The sequence below is a fragment of the Apteryx mantelli genome, chromosome 3 (genome assembly GCF_036417845.1).
Source record: "Apteryx mantelli isolate bAptMan1 chromosome 3, bAptMan1.hap1, whole genome shotgun sequence".
In the NCBI taxonomy this organism is placed as follows: Eukaryota; Metazoa; Chordata; class Aves; order Apterygiformes; family Apterygidae; genus Apteryx; species Apteryx mantelli.
In genome coordinates, this window is record NC_089980.1 from 40663491 (window position 1) to 40678047 (window position 14557).

The window sequence follows — 14557 nt, forward strand, 5'->3', positions numbered from 1 at the left end:
TAAGTGCTAGGTTTCAACTGGAGATTTTGGGTCGGTCTCGCGGCTGTGCAACATCTCACACTATTGACAAATTTGAAGAAAATCTCAGATGCATGGTTCGGAAGTACTCCCACCTTATGCTCTGTTATCTCAATAGTAATTTCCAAAAGGAGGTAAACAGCAGAATTCAGAGCCGATAATGAGAACAAAGCCACATTATAAACTATAAATGCTACTTTAACCTCAGAGATTCAATTAAACACATTTTAATGGTTAAAAAAGGCTTTATCAAAATGTAATAGCATCCAGTGAATCAATTAATTGCTTATAATTGCTTATAAAGATGATATTCTTGTTACATTCTGTTCATAACAATGAGCAACACAGAGGGCCAGTTTATTGACCCTCTTGAGGCGGAAGTTTATTATAGACAATCTGAACTCAAACTCTGGTGGCTTTACATTAACAATAAGCTGAGTTAGGAGAAGTTGCAGGTTTCAGTGAAAAGAAAGTTAAAATTATTTCCCTCAGGTTACATGTACAAGTAGTTAGCTGTATTTACCAAAGATGCCTGCTCTCTGCAAGCATCCCTTTTTAGGAAAAAAGTGTGGTAGCATATTTATTAAAAGCAAATGCTAATTGCATCACAAACATGGACATAGCAAACTTATTTAGAAATTCAGGTAACGCCCACCAAGCAGTTTGAAAAGGGAGAGGAAAAAGAAAGGAAGGGAATTTCTAGTTTCTTCTCAGTGTCACTGATGAAGCAAATGTTTTTTCATTAGTCTTGGGATATTGTTTCTTTGAAAGGTAGTTCTTGTGAATTACTCTCAGATATCTTGAAGGCATTTAAGAAGATCTCTCTGCAAACACACCGCTCAAATCAGCCCATTCCCTCTTTTTAATCTTGCCAGTTAGATCTAGGAAAGCATTTACTTACTAGGTAGAGTTGTCACATTCTCTAAAGAGGCATCCCCTCCAATACTAAAAAGAGAAAGAGAAATCCCAGTCACTCATCTCTCAGCTGGACACAAACAATAAGGAAAGAGAAAACCTACCACATTGTCTGGAAAATGTGAAGGGTGATTAATCTGGAAACTATACAATCTATCAGACTAAGTGGAAGGGCCAAAAGTGGAAGTGTTATTTGGGAGAATAGCTGAGGTTTCCATGGTAGAGATATTTGTCAGAAGGATATATGTTCTTGCAGTTGTACAGGGGTTTGAGTCAATCATTATGAAATGGCAGAAAAGTGCCTGAGAAGGCTGCATCTTTGAGCGACTGAGCCCTAGAGCACGGCAGACTCCAAGGCAGGTTTGCAGACCAATTTCAGCCTCATGAAGTCGCCCTAAGGCGGCACCGTGCAACCAGCCCCTCTGGTGACTGAGATTGGTGACAGCAGCTCCTACAACTCTTTCCCTGCCTGCTTCCTGCGCAAGAGTTTGTTCTCTCAGGTTTTTCAATTGCTGGAACACACTGGGACACTGATTTATGGGGGGGAGACTATGACAATACAGAACCGCTTCACTTTCAGCTGTGCTGTATTGTCACACCAAAAAAATCTAGCCTTTCATGACTGTGTGTGTTACATGTGCTAAAAGTTCTCCAGTTAAACAGAAACTCTATTCCCTGGTCCAACAAAAAGTTCCAGAATAGCAAAGTTTGAGAAGAACTCCCAAAAGTAAAAATTTCTGATTTGTTCGACCAGTGATTTTTCTCCAGTTCTGTAGATCTCCAATTCCCCATCTCACCACAAAAAGACAAACTGTCATGAGCAGCCCAAGAAAAAAGCATGACAGAAGCCAAAAGATTGTCTGAAAATCTATTGCTGAAAATACTTCATGTAGAACCACATTTGTAACAAAACCAGAACTCTTCATAAAAAACACCAGCCAGAGAAGCAACTCTTTTCCCACTTTCTGACATCTGAAAGTCCCAAAACATGTAGAAGAGAAAAAAACTTTTCATGGCAGAGAAGACTTGTATCTCCTCATCACCTTGGATGAAGACTTACCTCCAAGACAGTCCTCGGTATTCGGTGCTCAAATCCATGAGATTATCTGAGGCAATTCCTGTACCAGCCTGGACATTAGTTTTCATTAACCAAATGAAAATAAAGCACAATTACTAACACAATAGCCATTCACAGTGATTTTATTTATTTTTGAATGGGTCTCTTCAAAAACTTTAGAAGGCATCTGGCTTTTCCCCAAACTTCCTCCTGAAAAATGCATCAATTCCTTTCATGATTATTCACAAGTGTTGTATTGTACATAACGCACAAGATATATGATGGAGCAGTGGAAGGAAGGCTTTCTTCACATGGTTCTAGATGAGGTGAATAATGTTTATAGTTGCATTACTCATGAATGATGAAAACATCTCAAACAAACCCATAAAAATTTCAGGCTAGTGACAGGCAACACTATATGAATCCAATACAGATGAGAAAAACAGGTATCTCAGAAACAAGAAGTCCTGTAATAACATTACACTGTTTTGAGAAGTACTGTGCTACACAGAGAAATTTGTCATAGTATTACAGCAAGGAGGGAAGCACTCTCTATACTCACGCTAACAATGGGGCAAACTGACAACTACGTCCCTCTTTAAAAACCACCAGAACTCAAAAGCAGAGTATTTGCCCACAGTAATACTATAGTGTCATATTAAATTTGAGTACCGGGTAGACTGCCCATTGCTGCCTTAGATTAAACAATACTACATTTTCTCCTATATATGAGCTTTGTCAAATTAACAAAAGACTGGAGTTCAAAATATCTGTGCATTGGCTAAGTGCAGCTCTGAAACAGTAATACACAAATGCTGTTTCTATGAAAACAGATTTTACTCTCAGTTCCTACAGGCTATACTTAGAAACACCTGTAGGGTCCTGGTTATTATCATACAGCAACTGCAGCTAGATACTGACTATCTTGTCTTTGTCAATATTGCAGATTTGCATTCAAATACTTCTATTTATTTCAGTAGCCTCTTGTGTGTAGGAGTTTCAGCACCATGCCTGCCAGATAGTTGTAAAGGCTTCATAGTTTGTACACTCAATGTCTTTGTTATTCAGGCTCAGATTCAGAGAACCTAAATTCCAGTTATGGCTTTCTGCCCAGTGTTTCCCATGGGCTGGCTGTAGGATTTCAGGGGATTTGGCCAACAGAAAAACATTAGGCAGAAAGATGTAATCAGAATTTAGGCTGTCTGGATCTTGATACAAATTCCTTCTAGCCTACAAAAGATCCTCAGTGAGAATTACATCTCGGGAAGAAACTGGCTATGAGTTAAAACAGGCACAATAAAGAGACTGAATATTTTCTGAAATGGGTGAAGCCAGAGGACACTCTCCCTTGTAGATCCATATCTCATTATCCAACATCTCCTAGTCACTCTGTTCCTGAAAGAACTGAGGCAACAGGACAGGTTCACTAGCTCTTTCCTATTCAGGAGGAAACTTTGAAACACACAATAACTTAAGACTTGTGCTAAGTCCCATTAGTTTCAACATCACCTGATGTCTTCTGTTCCCTATTCAACAACCCATTTAAACACTTTCTTAAATGATTTGCCTGTGTTCAAGAGCATGTGAATATGTGCGTGGGGGAACAGAGTGTTGGAGAACTGATATCCTCTTTCCCGTTTTAGCTACCAGCCCATGAATGAACGGATCTTTACTTCCAGGAACAACAGCTATTTCCCCTCCACCAGAGCAGGGACACGTTTACAGTTTTACCAAGAAAACAGTAAAATCACCATCTTCTTACCGTCAAAGAGTCCCCAAGGGCTGCTATAATTTTCACATCAGCTGGCTTTAGGGCATGCACTGTAGAAAGAAAGAGATACAGCTGAATGTGCCTAGGAAACAATTATGCTTTTTCACCACTATATATGTGAAATGTGCCATTGTATATTCTGATGCTCAGCCACGTTGTTTTTGCAGTACCCAAATGACAAAACAGAAGCTCTCTGCAGCTCATCTTACATGATTGTAGCAGCAGCACGTGCACAATAGCTAGTTTTTTAATGGCTAACATTGCTACCAAAAAAGACAGAAGAGCGAGGAGAAAATAACAATACATTGTAATCAATATCGAGCACCAAGATGAGGGTGAAACAGTGCAGTATTAGACAAAGCAGGAATGGCATACTAAGTGATGTAAAAAGGCCTAAAGAGACAGCAATATGATGTTCATTGAAAAACCGAATACTGTCACGTCCCAGACTAATGTGCTGAAAGCTGGACTTCCAGTCCCTGTCCCAGAAACGTAGGTGATAACATTTATAGGCTATGTCAGCACCCAAATTTGGATTTTCTCATGAGATATTTTGAAGCTCTCCGCAGTCAGTGAGTCAAGGCAAGCTACTTAGTCAGAATGCTACCTTGTGTGATCGTTTGGCATTGTATCTATTAACCTGCTGCTGAAAAACGTGACATCTCTGCTGAGCAGCATTTTTCACAGTCCAGCAGTCATTTCAGCAAAACCAAAAACCATTCTAGAAAGAGATTTGAAAGTATTTCAATCTCTAGACAAAATGGGTAAGACTACCTGAAGCTGCAGAAGGGGAGGAAGGAGTCCAGTCCTCACATAGCAGCTGGCTTCCATAACTCTAAAGAGAAGGAGAGCCAAAAGAAAGCTGAATAACATTTGGCTAGAAAATAGTCAGTAGTAACTAGTTATCCTCCTAATAGAGGCCAAGTGGATAAACCAGAGCCTGTTTAGTATATAATTAATCAGACAGACCTTGGTTGCTTGATTCAATAGTCATATAAAGTATTAATCAGATTAGAATAGCATCCTGTGCCAATAACTGTGCTGTCTGAGCATGTGCTCTTACAGATCTTTCTAGATGCATTTTACCTCACTCAGGGAATACTTCCCTGTTCTGTGCTGCGCTCTCCACCTCCCAAACCCCTCTGGCCAAAGACCAATTTTGTCTGTCGTGCAAAGCATGACTCCTCTGGTTACCACACAGGAACACACGCAGCAGAGTAACAGTGGGATGGTGGTGTTGACACTTACTGGAGTTTGGTTAGGGTATGTGTAATTACTGTTCTTATATGTCCTCAGGAATGGCTCAGCCTACAAAATAAGGCAATCTGAGTCAATGCAAAACATCAGAAGAATAAGCAGAGATTTCTATTCCCTGAGCTTCAATTCTCAAGTGTCTGTAGGTGATTAATAACTTGATGCAAACGAAACCCAGGGATTTAAAAAAATTGACTTTTAAAATCCATATAATAAAAGTGTAAACCTGGGGTACTGTTTTTACACAGCCAGAAATTACAGAAGATTTGCAAGACCCTGATGTGTGCAATTAACAACAGGACTGTTGTTAAAGGCACTGCCCAGGCTGATTGCGCCTGTGCCAGCCAGGATAGTTTCACTGACCTCTTGCAGAGCTGTGCTGACTGATGTTCGCATAGGAGCCAGCGTGGCTCTGTCTCCCCCACTGAAGCCATTTCATTCAGTGTGGATACTGAAGTCTAAATGGTCTGACTAGGTAGGCTGAACACCCTGCCCTCATGTTTCAGTCAACCTATGCATGGCTGTAAGGAAGTTTTTTCCTAGGATGAGCCTGCCCTCCATCTCATGGGGTGTGGGGAGGGTGTTTTTACTGCTACAGGTTGTAGCAGCACAAAACATGCAGGGGAGAGACCAAGACCCCTCTTGGAGATGGTACTTCAAGCTGTTGGTAAAGGCTTACCCAGACTCCCAGCCATCCCCAGCAGCACCACACATAACAAACACAGATACCCTTGTAATTTACCTCACTTGGACAGTTGAGAACAATTTCATTTTCTATTTGCTGATTATCTGTCTTCTGCCCTACAGGTTCCAGCTGTGGGGAAAACAGGTGGGGGGGAACACAGAAGAAAAGCAAATGAGTATTGAAGTGCAGAGGTAACTCTGTTTGGGCAACCACTGGAAATCATCTCTACAGCACAGCAAGAGGATGGCCATGCCCTGCCTATGCTCTGACCATCCCCTCCAAACACAGTACCTGCTGTCCCAAGATTTTATCTTGAAAGCTGTTTTGCATACTAAACAGCCTATCCTATTCCCATGATATGTCAGGAATGTGGTGTAATAATCAAAATGCCAGCTATGCGTTATCTCCTGAAAGAAGTCCAACCCCCGTAGCCTTAACATGTCCTGGGATGCACTATTTTGATATGGGTGATTTAATACTTCAGGTGACTTTCCTCCAGATGAGCCTTCTTTTCCTTTGTAAACACAACTATCAGTTCAGAAGAGATAGGGCTATCTACATAGTGGTTCCTTAGGTTTTTTACTGCCAAAGGCAAGATAGAGAAGACAAGGAGAAACCAATATAACCTTTAAAATCTTACCATGTTGTTCCACAAAGCACGTGCGGCCTGGGAATGAGTTTTCTGGCTGAAGTGGAAACAGTCCGGGGCAAAATATGAACTGTCAGGCAACCCCTCCTAGAGGATGAAACAAGGGTTGCATTATCCCCTCTTTTTTCCAGTGCAATATCCCTGCTGACTTTGAACCAAGTAGCTGCAAAGGCCTTTGAGACCAAAAGAACTGAACCGGGCCAGAGAGCACTAGTAACTCGGAACTACGAAGCCCTTTAAAGCTTTTTAATATATGATTTCCAGAGTTATAAGCAACACAGACAACCCTGATTCTGGGTACCAAATACCTAGGCACAGATATTGATCATATCCTTGATCTCCCCTGACACTCGCACATTATCGTTTTTTTGTGGCATTTGTGTTTTCATACTAAAAGTCTTCTATTTGCCAAAATACTGGAAGGGACTTTGTAATGTATAGGGGATGCGGGATGAGTGTTCCCTGGGGAATATTTTGAACTAAATGTCTACTGCATAATTGTTTGTGATTACAGGGGAGTGGCTTCAGTGCCCCAGATGGTATCTTCAAGGCCCATATTCCTATTTCCGATTTTCTCCAGGCTATGCCACAAGTGTTTTCTGCAATTTTGGATGGTAGCTCTACTGAATACAGTAATTATTAGCCCAGAATAACGCTGGTCACATTTACAGCCAAGGCAATCTTGAAAAGTCAGGGGAACGGCACTAGGATTTAATGTAGGGGTTTTTTTATTGTTATTTTTACCTGTGTCTTTGGCACATTCACATTCATCATAAATGGCTGCAAAACCACAGTGAAATCTTCCTTAGTGTCATACCTTCCACTCTCCACTAACTGGCGAGTTCTCTCCTAAAGAGTCAAAAAAAGTTGTCACTGTTCCTTCTCTTACATTCAGATCACTGTGGCCCTCAGTAACTTACAGCTCATCCATGGATTCCCCCACCCGAGTGCAGAAACCCAGAAGTGACTGTGAGTTCCAGCCTATGCCAGGCAGCAAATGCAGAGGTTTGAGACACTCATTTCAGATTTCTTTGTAAAAAGGCAGCCTGTGGATTGTTACCTGACATAGGCAAGGCTCTGCTCATTAATTAGATTTTCTATCAAAAGAGGTTCTTCCAGAACCACTGAAGTGCTTTTAGTCTGGCTGACATCCCATCCCTGAGGTTCATTCTTGAGTTATCACATTCTTTGACGTAATCTGATTTCCAACAAGATAAGTTGTCAAAAAACTGCTGGTTCCCTGACATACTCTACTTGCTATGTTTCTTTAACAAATTGTTCCTTATCTGCTTTGTTATTTTATTGAATCAGAGTTGTAAAGATCTTGAGCAGTGCAATTACCCAATAGCCTACTCCCATCTTCCCTCCCGCCCTTTTTTTAAGCACTACTGCAAAATGTCATTAAAGTGAGCAGAAACTGTCCACCAACTCCAAATACTCCCTCAGTGGTCCCTCAGTCAAGTCAATGCCAACAGACCCTGGTATCACTGATAAAACTGTCTGTTATTATTCCCAGCAGAACAAAAAGAGACTATTGCCAGAGAAGAAGAACAGAAGGACTACATTTAATCTTTAAAAAACTCCATTTGCCTTACCTGATACTTTTTATTAAAGGAGACCAACATGTTGAATTCAGTGGAATTGACATCATAGTTTAGTACACAAGGGCATAAACTCCTGCAGAATGAAACAATATGCTGAGAGTGCTTGTCTTTGGTTTTTTTCCCTCCCTTTCACTAGCTGAAAAGCTGCAGCGTAAAAAGCTTCTCTGAAGGGGGATTTTTCTGAAAGACTAATCAATGATACCATTAACTCCCATCTTTGAGTTTCTACATATCCCCAATTCTTGAGCAGAAACACATATTTATTAGGGATAGATTCAGGAATATAAAATAAGGAAAAGGTTACATGCAAGCAAAAAACTATTCTTAGGTGCACCTGTGCAACATGATTTGCTTCAGTAGAATGATACAAGCATACTTAAGGATGGCGTTTCCACAAATTTGTTCTAATCTGCTATAATAGTCACAAGTTGCAGTGAGTTTCGTGCTGGTGGTGCAGCGCCACAACAGGTGCCCAGAGAGAGATGCTGGAGAATCTCTATCCTTAGAGAGATTCAAAACTTGACCAGACAAAGCCTGGAGCAACCTGCTTTACCTTTGAAGCTAGCCTTGCTGTGCATGGGGGTTTGGGAGGAGATGACCTCAGATATCCCTTCCAACCTGAGCTATTCTAAGTTTCCATGAACTAGCACTGGCCACTTTTAACGTTCCCTGCAGTTTTGACCCTTCTAGCACATGATTTTTTTCTTCTGTTGTTCTCCCATCCTGGACACACCTCATTATCACTTGAGAAATCCAAATGAGAACAAAACACTCTTTTTAAAAATCCTGTCATGTGATCATAGTAAAGCACCCCTGAGGGAGCTCTTAGAAAAATATCTCCTACAGTGGTGCAGTTATTATGTATCAAGAATATATATATCCCTACCTCCAAACTGGCAAGTCTTAATGGAGAGTAACTAACAAGCAACATGATTTACTTATGTAGGACATCTATATGAAAGAAAGTACAACGCTAAGTATTTTCAGAAGTATTTTGGTAACATAAGTAAGGCAAAATCAGTAGAGACAATTTTTTTTAGGTTATTGGCTATTCTTGGAAAAAAAAGAAACAAGCTTTCAGAAACAAAAGCCTCCTTCAGGCTCTTCTTCAAATCAGCTCCATGGCATTTATTACTCCACGTAGGGTCTGCTTAGTACCCTGTAAACTTGGATTGCTGCCAGACAGGAACATGTTAAATTCAACATGATACTTGAAATGATGGGGGAAGGTTACAGGTATCTCAAGATAATCTAATCCTACAGGCTCCACTAACTATAACTTTGCGTGATGACTAGGATCTTGAAATACGTATGCACTCTAGCCAGTAGCCTTAGTTGAAGAAAAATTACAACAGGATATCTGAAGCACCAGCGCTCTGAGTTTAGAAGCTAATTTGCCATTGACAGTCACCATGGAGCCCTTAAATCACAGCAAGAGGTTTGCAGCTATGTTCCTCCTGTAAAACCACCTTCTTCCATGAGACCCTTCAGGTGTCCTCGCTAGCCCAGCCAGGTGCTGCCAGCCTGCAGAGTCCCTCGTGGCTGACAGGACCCAGCCAGATGGCTGCAAAGCAGATGTCTTACTGAGGTGGCCGGATGCAGGAGACCCTGCAGCTCTCCTATGACTCTAGCCTCCAAGCTAACCATTACAGTCTGTGCTGCCCAATATCAGATACAAAATTCTCAGCCCAAGCATTAGTAGGAGCAACGGCTGCCCACGTTCAGAGAAGGTTGTCCCACGTGTCTGTTTAGAAAAGCGTAGAGTTCTTGCTTTTCTGAAACTAAGAAAATCCTGTCGGGAGCACATCTGGGGGGGAGTAGCCATCCTAGCAATGGCTACAAGCCCACACAGATTAACCACACTCAGTCACAGCAACTGCAGTTACTGTCCCTGTTTTACAGGGCATTGCACAAGCAAAGCAGGCAGCAGAGCCAAGGCTGTTTTACAGCTGTCTGTAATTTGTTGCCTGAGGCAACTGCCTGGTTCGCTTGTGTTTGGACTCTAATCCTCCCGCCCTTCCCATCTCCCATTCCTCTCTGCTCTCTCCTCTTGCCCACAGCCAGGAAGAAGGGAGTTCATGCAGGGCTGGTGTGATGGCCCAGCACAGCCCACGCTCCACACAACACCTTTGCTCTCCCAGCCCTGTCCAAGTCACAGACCTGCCACCTCAGCTGGGCATTCATGCCAACCTGTGAAGGTTACTCAGCCGAGGAGCATAAGGTAGCACAACGAAGCATCCCAGATGTCTACCTGAGAGGCTAATTAACAATGCAACTAATAACCAGCAAGGAGACTACAGAGATCAGGAACTACAGAAGCAAGAGGGAGAGTTTTAAGGCTCCAGAAAGGTAAATCTGCAAATAAAACTAGATTAATGTAATCAATTAAAACTCTGTGTCTGAATCTCTTCACCGTCTTTTCCCCAGAAGTGCACAACTGAGCTCCTTCTGCTTGGGCTTGAACTCTTGCAACATGAATGATGAGTCATTAAAATGGAAGCTCCACAAAAAGTGATAGCAGTAGGGCTCATAGATACAGAGACAGTGAAAGAGAGACAGGTATTTCTAAATGCTGTTTTAAAATTAACATGTGGGTACACATGTATACACAGAGAAAGGTGTTTGGTGATCTGAAATACTAGAACCTTTTCCCTTTAAGTAGAAAGTTTCCCAAGAAGACCTTGCAGCTTTTTTTGAGCAACAGTGAGAGCTGTAACATAAATCATCTTCAAACCTCATGATCAGCCTTGGGCAGCTAATGCTTTTCTCTGCATACAATTCCTGGAGGCTTGCTATAGAAAGCACTGACACCAGATTCACAAATGCCCGTGGAACCTGCCAAGAGAATAAGCAAACCCAGAGCTGGCATCAGGAGCACCAAGTGCCATCTTTGCCCTTAAACTGCCACAGCAGACTTCAGATTGGTGCTAATATAACAGGCCTGCTGATTGAAACAGCTTGCATTATTTATAATAGACACATTTGAAGTAATACTTAATCCCACGCAGTTAAAATACTAAATTACAGCCCCTGCCTATGTGGGCTAGTTCTATTTTAAATATTGGTAGCCAGTCATTTAAAAATGATGATTTCAAAAAGATCCCAAAATGTTGTTACAGGTGTTTCTCTGCATGGCTCAGACATTTGCTGATTCTGAGTGGTCTCACCATCAACTTCACCCTCATCCTGAGTATCAGATTCTCACCCTTAATGATCAGTAAAGTGTTACTTTGCAGTATAACGAATGAGCAATGCATTTTCTAGTTCTTGAATACCATATGTTTGTTCAAATTTGTTACAATACTTTTTACACTATTTGTCTGCAGCACATCAGCTAGAACTCAGCACATCCTTATTTTTTCTGCAACATACTTCTTCCAGTCCTCTGTCTCTCACAGAGGTTTTCCTGTGTGCAAACACCTCTGTATACAGCAGTGCTGCACAGATGAGAGTGAGGAACTAAATTCTCAATCAATAACCACTGACTGCTTTCCAAACAGAATGTGATCCCCACTCCCACATTACTAGAAAAGCTTATTTTACCTCTCTGTGAAGCATGTCCAAGGCTATTTGTATATTGTGTGTGTAGTTTTCAGGAGAATAGTGCACCTGTTGAAACAAGAGGGTCAGTTTATTCAAGCAGGCACAACTGTGGCAATCTGGAGTCTCACCACAGCACTCGCACTTCTAACTCTTGGGTCAAGAGTAATACTGTCCTAAGTACAACTGGCATGTCTCTGCTCTTCAATTCAATAGAATTTGAATTCTATTTCTTCACATGAGGAGCAAAGAACACACTCCACAGTCAAACAGACTTCTGCATTAGAAATGTCTTCCCCCCCCCCCCAATCTTCAGCCTTAATTCTTGATTTAATTTCACACAGAAGTTCCTTGTGAGCCCCACTGGCCTACTCTATAAAGCTAGACAGTTCAGATCCCTTATTTATTTCCTAAATCACATTGTGGTTGGCACTATTGGTAGCTGTGTAACATAAAGGAAGCATCATTATGGTCTTTGAATGCAAGCAGGACATCTCCCTGCCATTTACCTTTATGTGCAACAGCCATTTTTGGTCTGAATCAGGAGCAGAAGGTAGGAATGGTTAATTTGCTCATTCATTGTTTTAGAACCATTGTGCTTCTTTGTTGTTTTTTCCCTTATCTGAAATTAATCATGCAGAATGGAAAGTATGTGCTCTGCCGCTTTTAAGTAGGTAAAACAATAAGGTCTCATCACTATGTGAGAAGCCTACCACAGTGTTTCATCTCCTCTATAATCACACAGAATGAAGGTTATGTGAAGGTTTAATTGCACGAGCCCGAGCTGCTGGCAGACCACCCCATAGCACCGAAGCTGGTAACAGCGCACTAAAGAGAGACACTAGACATGAGTGCACACAGGGCCAAGGAAGAGGGCAAAACCTTGACAATCTCTTTTATCTACAGGTGGTAAAGCAGCTAGATCAACAGAAAGTTATCTTAGTTAATAGCAAAATAAAGCCACAGTTATGTAATTTACAGGAGTTCAGAAGATATCACTGCATTTATCATAACAACAGGTTGAACGACCTGAGGGTCACAGAGCAATTACATACCAGAGCTGCACAGCCGCAGTCTACCTTATTTTGGTCTAGCGTCCCTACCCTGCTGAGTTCTGCCTTCTCACGCACTGCAACGCATATGGACCCAGCACCCCGGCCAGCCCAGCTCACACTACATGCAGCTGAGGACTTACTGGATCGCTGCAGAATTTGCATAGGTCATTTCCTCCTATGAAGAGTGTTACAAGCTTCCAGTCAGTCTGAAAATTTATCCTCTGCACATACAAAAAAAAAAAAGAGATGGAATGAAAGTTGTGAAGGGAAAAAAAAAAAAAAAAGGTCAGGCAACATACTAAAGAGAAATTTAACATTTCTCTGGGGGCCTGGCTGTAGTTTCTAGGTGTGTTCATAACAAAATGAATTTACAGTCATGATTTTGAGGAGAAACCACTATGATGTAAATAAGTTTACAATTGTTGCTTTACAATTTCAATAGTATCACACAAAACTATTGGCTTCAGAAAACTATTGCTCAAGCTCCATCTGTACACTTCTCTTAGTAGTATCTTATGTATACATTGACTGACTCCTCTAACAAATTTTGGTAATATATCTTCATTGCAAAAAAGGTGGCATATGTTTTATTGTGTAATAAATAATGCAGCTGTCCTGCTGGAAAATCCTGGAGGGCAATACATTTTGGCTTTATTGTGAGACAAACTGCAAAGAAGGGGGGGGCAGTTTCGGCTCTGTCTAACAATATTGGTAAAAATTGTAGCACCTTTTCTCTGGAAGGATTTTGCAAAGAGATGGCTAATGTATAGTAATTATACCAGAGTAAACACAAACCTTCTTAGCTGCGAAGAAAGGTTCAGATATGTTTAGTACCACAGACCTGATGTGGTACTCAGTATCTTAGCACTTGAATTTCAGTGCCTAACACCACAAGGAAAAGCAGTAACAGTACATCAGCCTCAAGTGAGTTAAAAGTATCTAGCTTCCAGTACTATATATCCCAGCTGGTAAAACCCCTGTCCAGTGGTTTGGTCTCAAAATTTACTTATGAAAATTAAAACAGTCTGATGAGAGACTTTTCCTCCTGCTCTAAACAAGTGTTTTAGAAAGAGGATAAAGAAGCTCTAAAATCAAAGATATATCACCTCTAATATGAACATTCTTTCTAGTTAATTAGTCAAAAGAAAAAGCATTTGCACTTATTTTTCCATGTGATGTTTCCAAGCTAATAAATATGACAGAATACTGCTTAGAAGCCTTGAACAAAAAACATCCAATTGCTTAGTTGTTAACTGCTATCCCTTTTAATCTCATTTCAGACACAGCCATGAGAGTGAAACCGTGTTTACCAGAAAGTGCACTGAAAAGGAAGGTACTGCAAATATTTTTGCCAATATGTTTTCACTAGGATATTTATCTTGGACACACACACAGTTATCTTGAAAGCTTTTTGACTGCTTTCCAAATGCACGATTGGCAGGCCAAAATAATACCATGTAACTTAGGTCACTGATTGCATAGCCTATTTGTCAAATTACAAATAGAAAACACTCAAAGCAGTAGTTGAGGTGAAAAATCTGCAAGCAGTCCTCAGCCTGATATATATATTACAGACCATTAATCAAATGATTCCTAACAACAAACGTAGTCATCAGCTGATTTCTGATGTATAACTTGCAAAGAAGGAGCTAAACTGGTTTTAAAGAAAACAAGCCCTTTCCTCACTTCACATGTTCACTCCATATGATTACAGTTTGGAAAGCTTGTCCTCCGCATCCTAGCGTGTATCTTCGCAGCTAGCAAAAACATGTGCTTGCAAGGTAATTAATAGTGCCACAGTAAAATACTGGCAGACAAAAGGTTCTGTAGTCTCAAAGGGTGAGGTGACTTGGGAGGGGAGACTGTAGCACTGAACTTACCAGTTATCTTGTGGTAAAAATGATAGGGAGATTTCAGTTAGCTGGATTTCATAGCAAGATAACTATCACATGCTTGTACACATCTAGTTAAGACAAAGCTGTAGTTGATTGTGTGCTGAGGCACACTCT

General features: G+C 41.0%; 1 protein-coding gene across 1 annotated transcript in view; it reads right to left on the reverse strand.

Annotated features, from left to right (window-relative positions):
* Positions 1-14557, reverse strand: part of PLB1 (phospholipase B1) — an 83552-nt gene that overhangs the window by 36302 nt on the left and 32693 nt on the right. The window contains exons 23-34 of the mRNA XM_013943815.2: positions 12689-12769; positions 11497-11562; positions 10688-10788; positions 7945-8026; positions 7094-7198; positions 6341-6436; positions 5758-5829; positions 5010-5069; positions 4536-4596; positions 3753-3811; positions 1994-2061; positions 920-963 (exon numbers count right to left, since the gene is read on the reverse strand). Of these exons, the coding sequence (XP_013799269.2) occupies positions 920-963; positions 1994-2061; positions 3753-3811; positions 4536-4596; positions 5010-5069; positions 5758-5829; positions 6341-6436; positions 7094-7198; positions 7945-8026; positions 10688-10788; positions 11497-11562; positions 12689-12769 (895 nt within the window). The remainder of the gene's footprint in view (positions 1-919; positions 964-1993; positions 2062-3752; positions 3812-4535; positions 4597-5009; positions 5070-5757; positions 5830-6340; positions 6437-7093; positions 7199-7944; positions 8027-10687; positions 10789-11496; positions 11563-12688; positions 12770-14557) is intronic.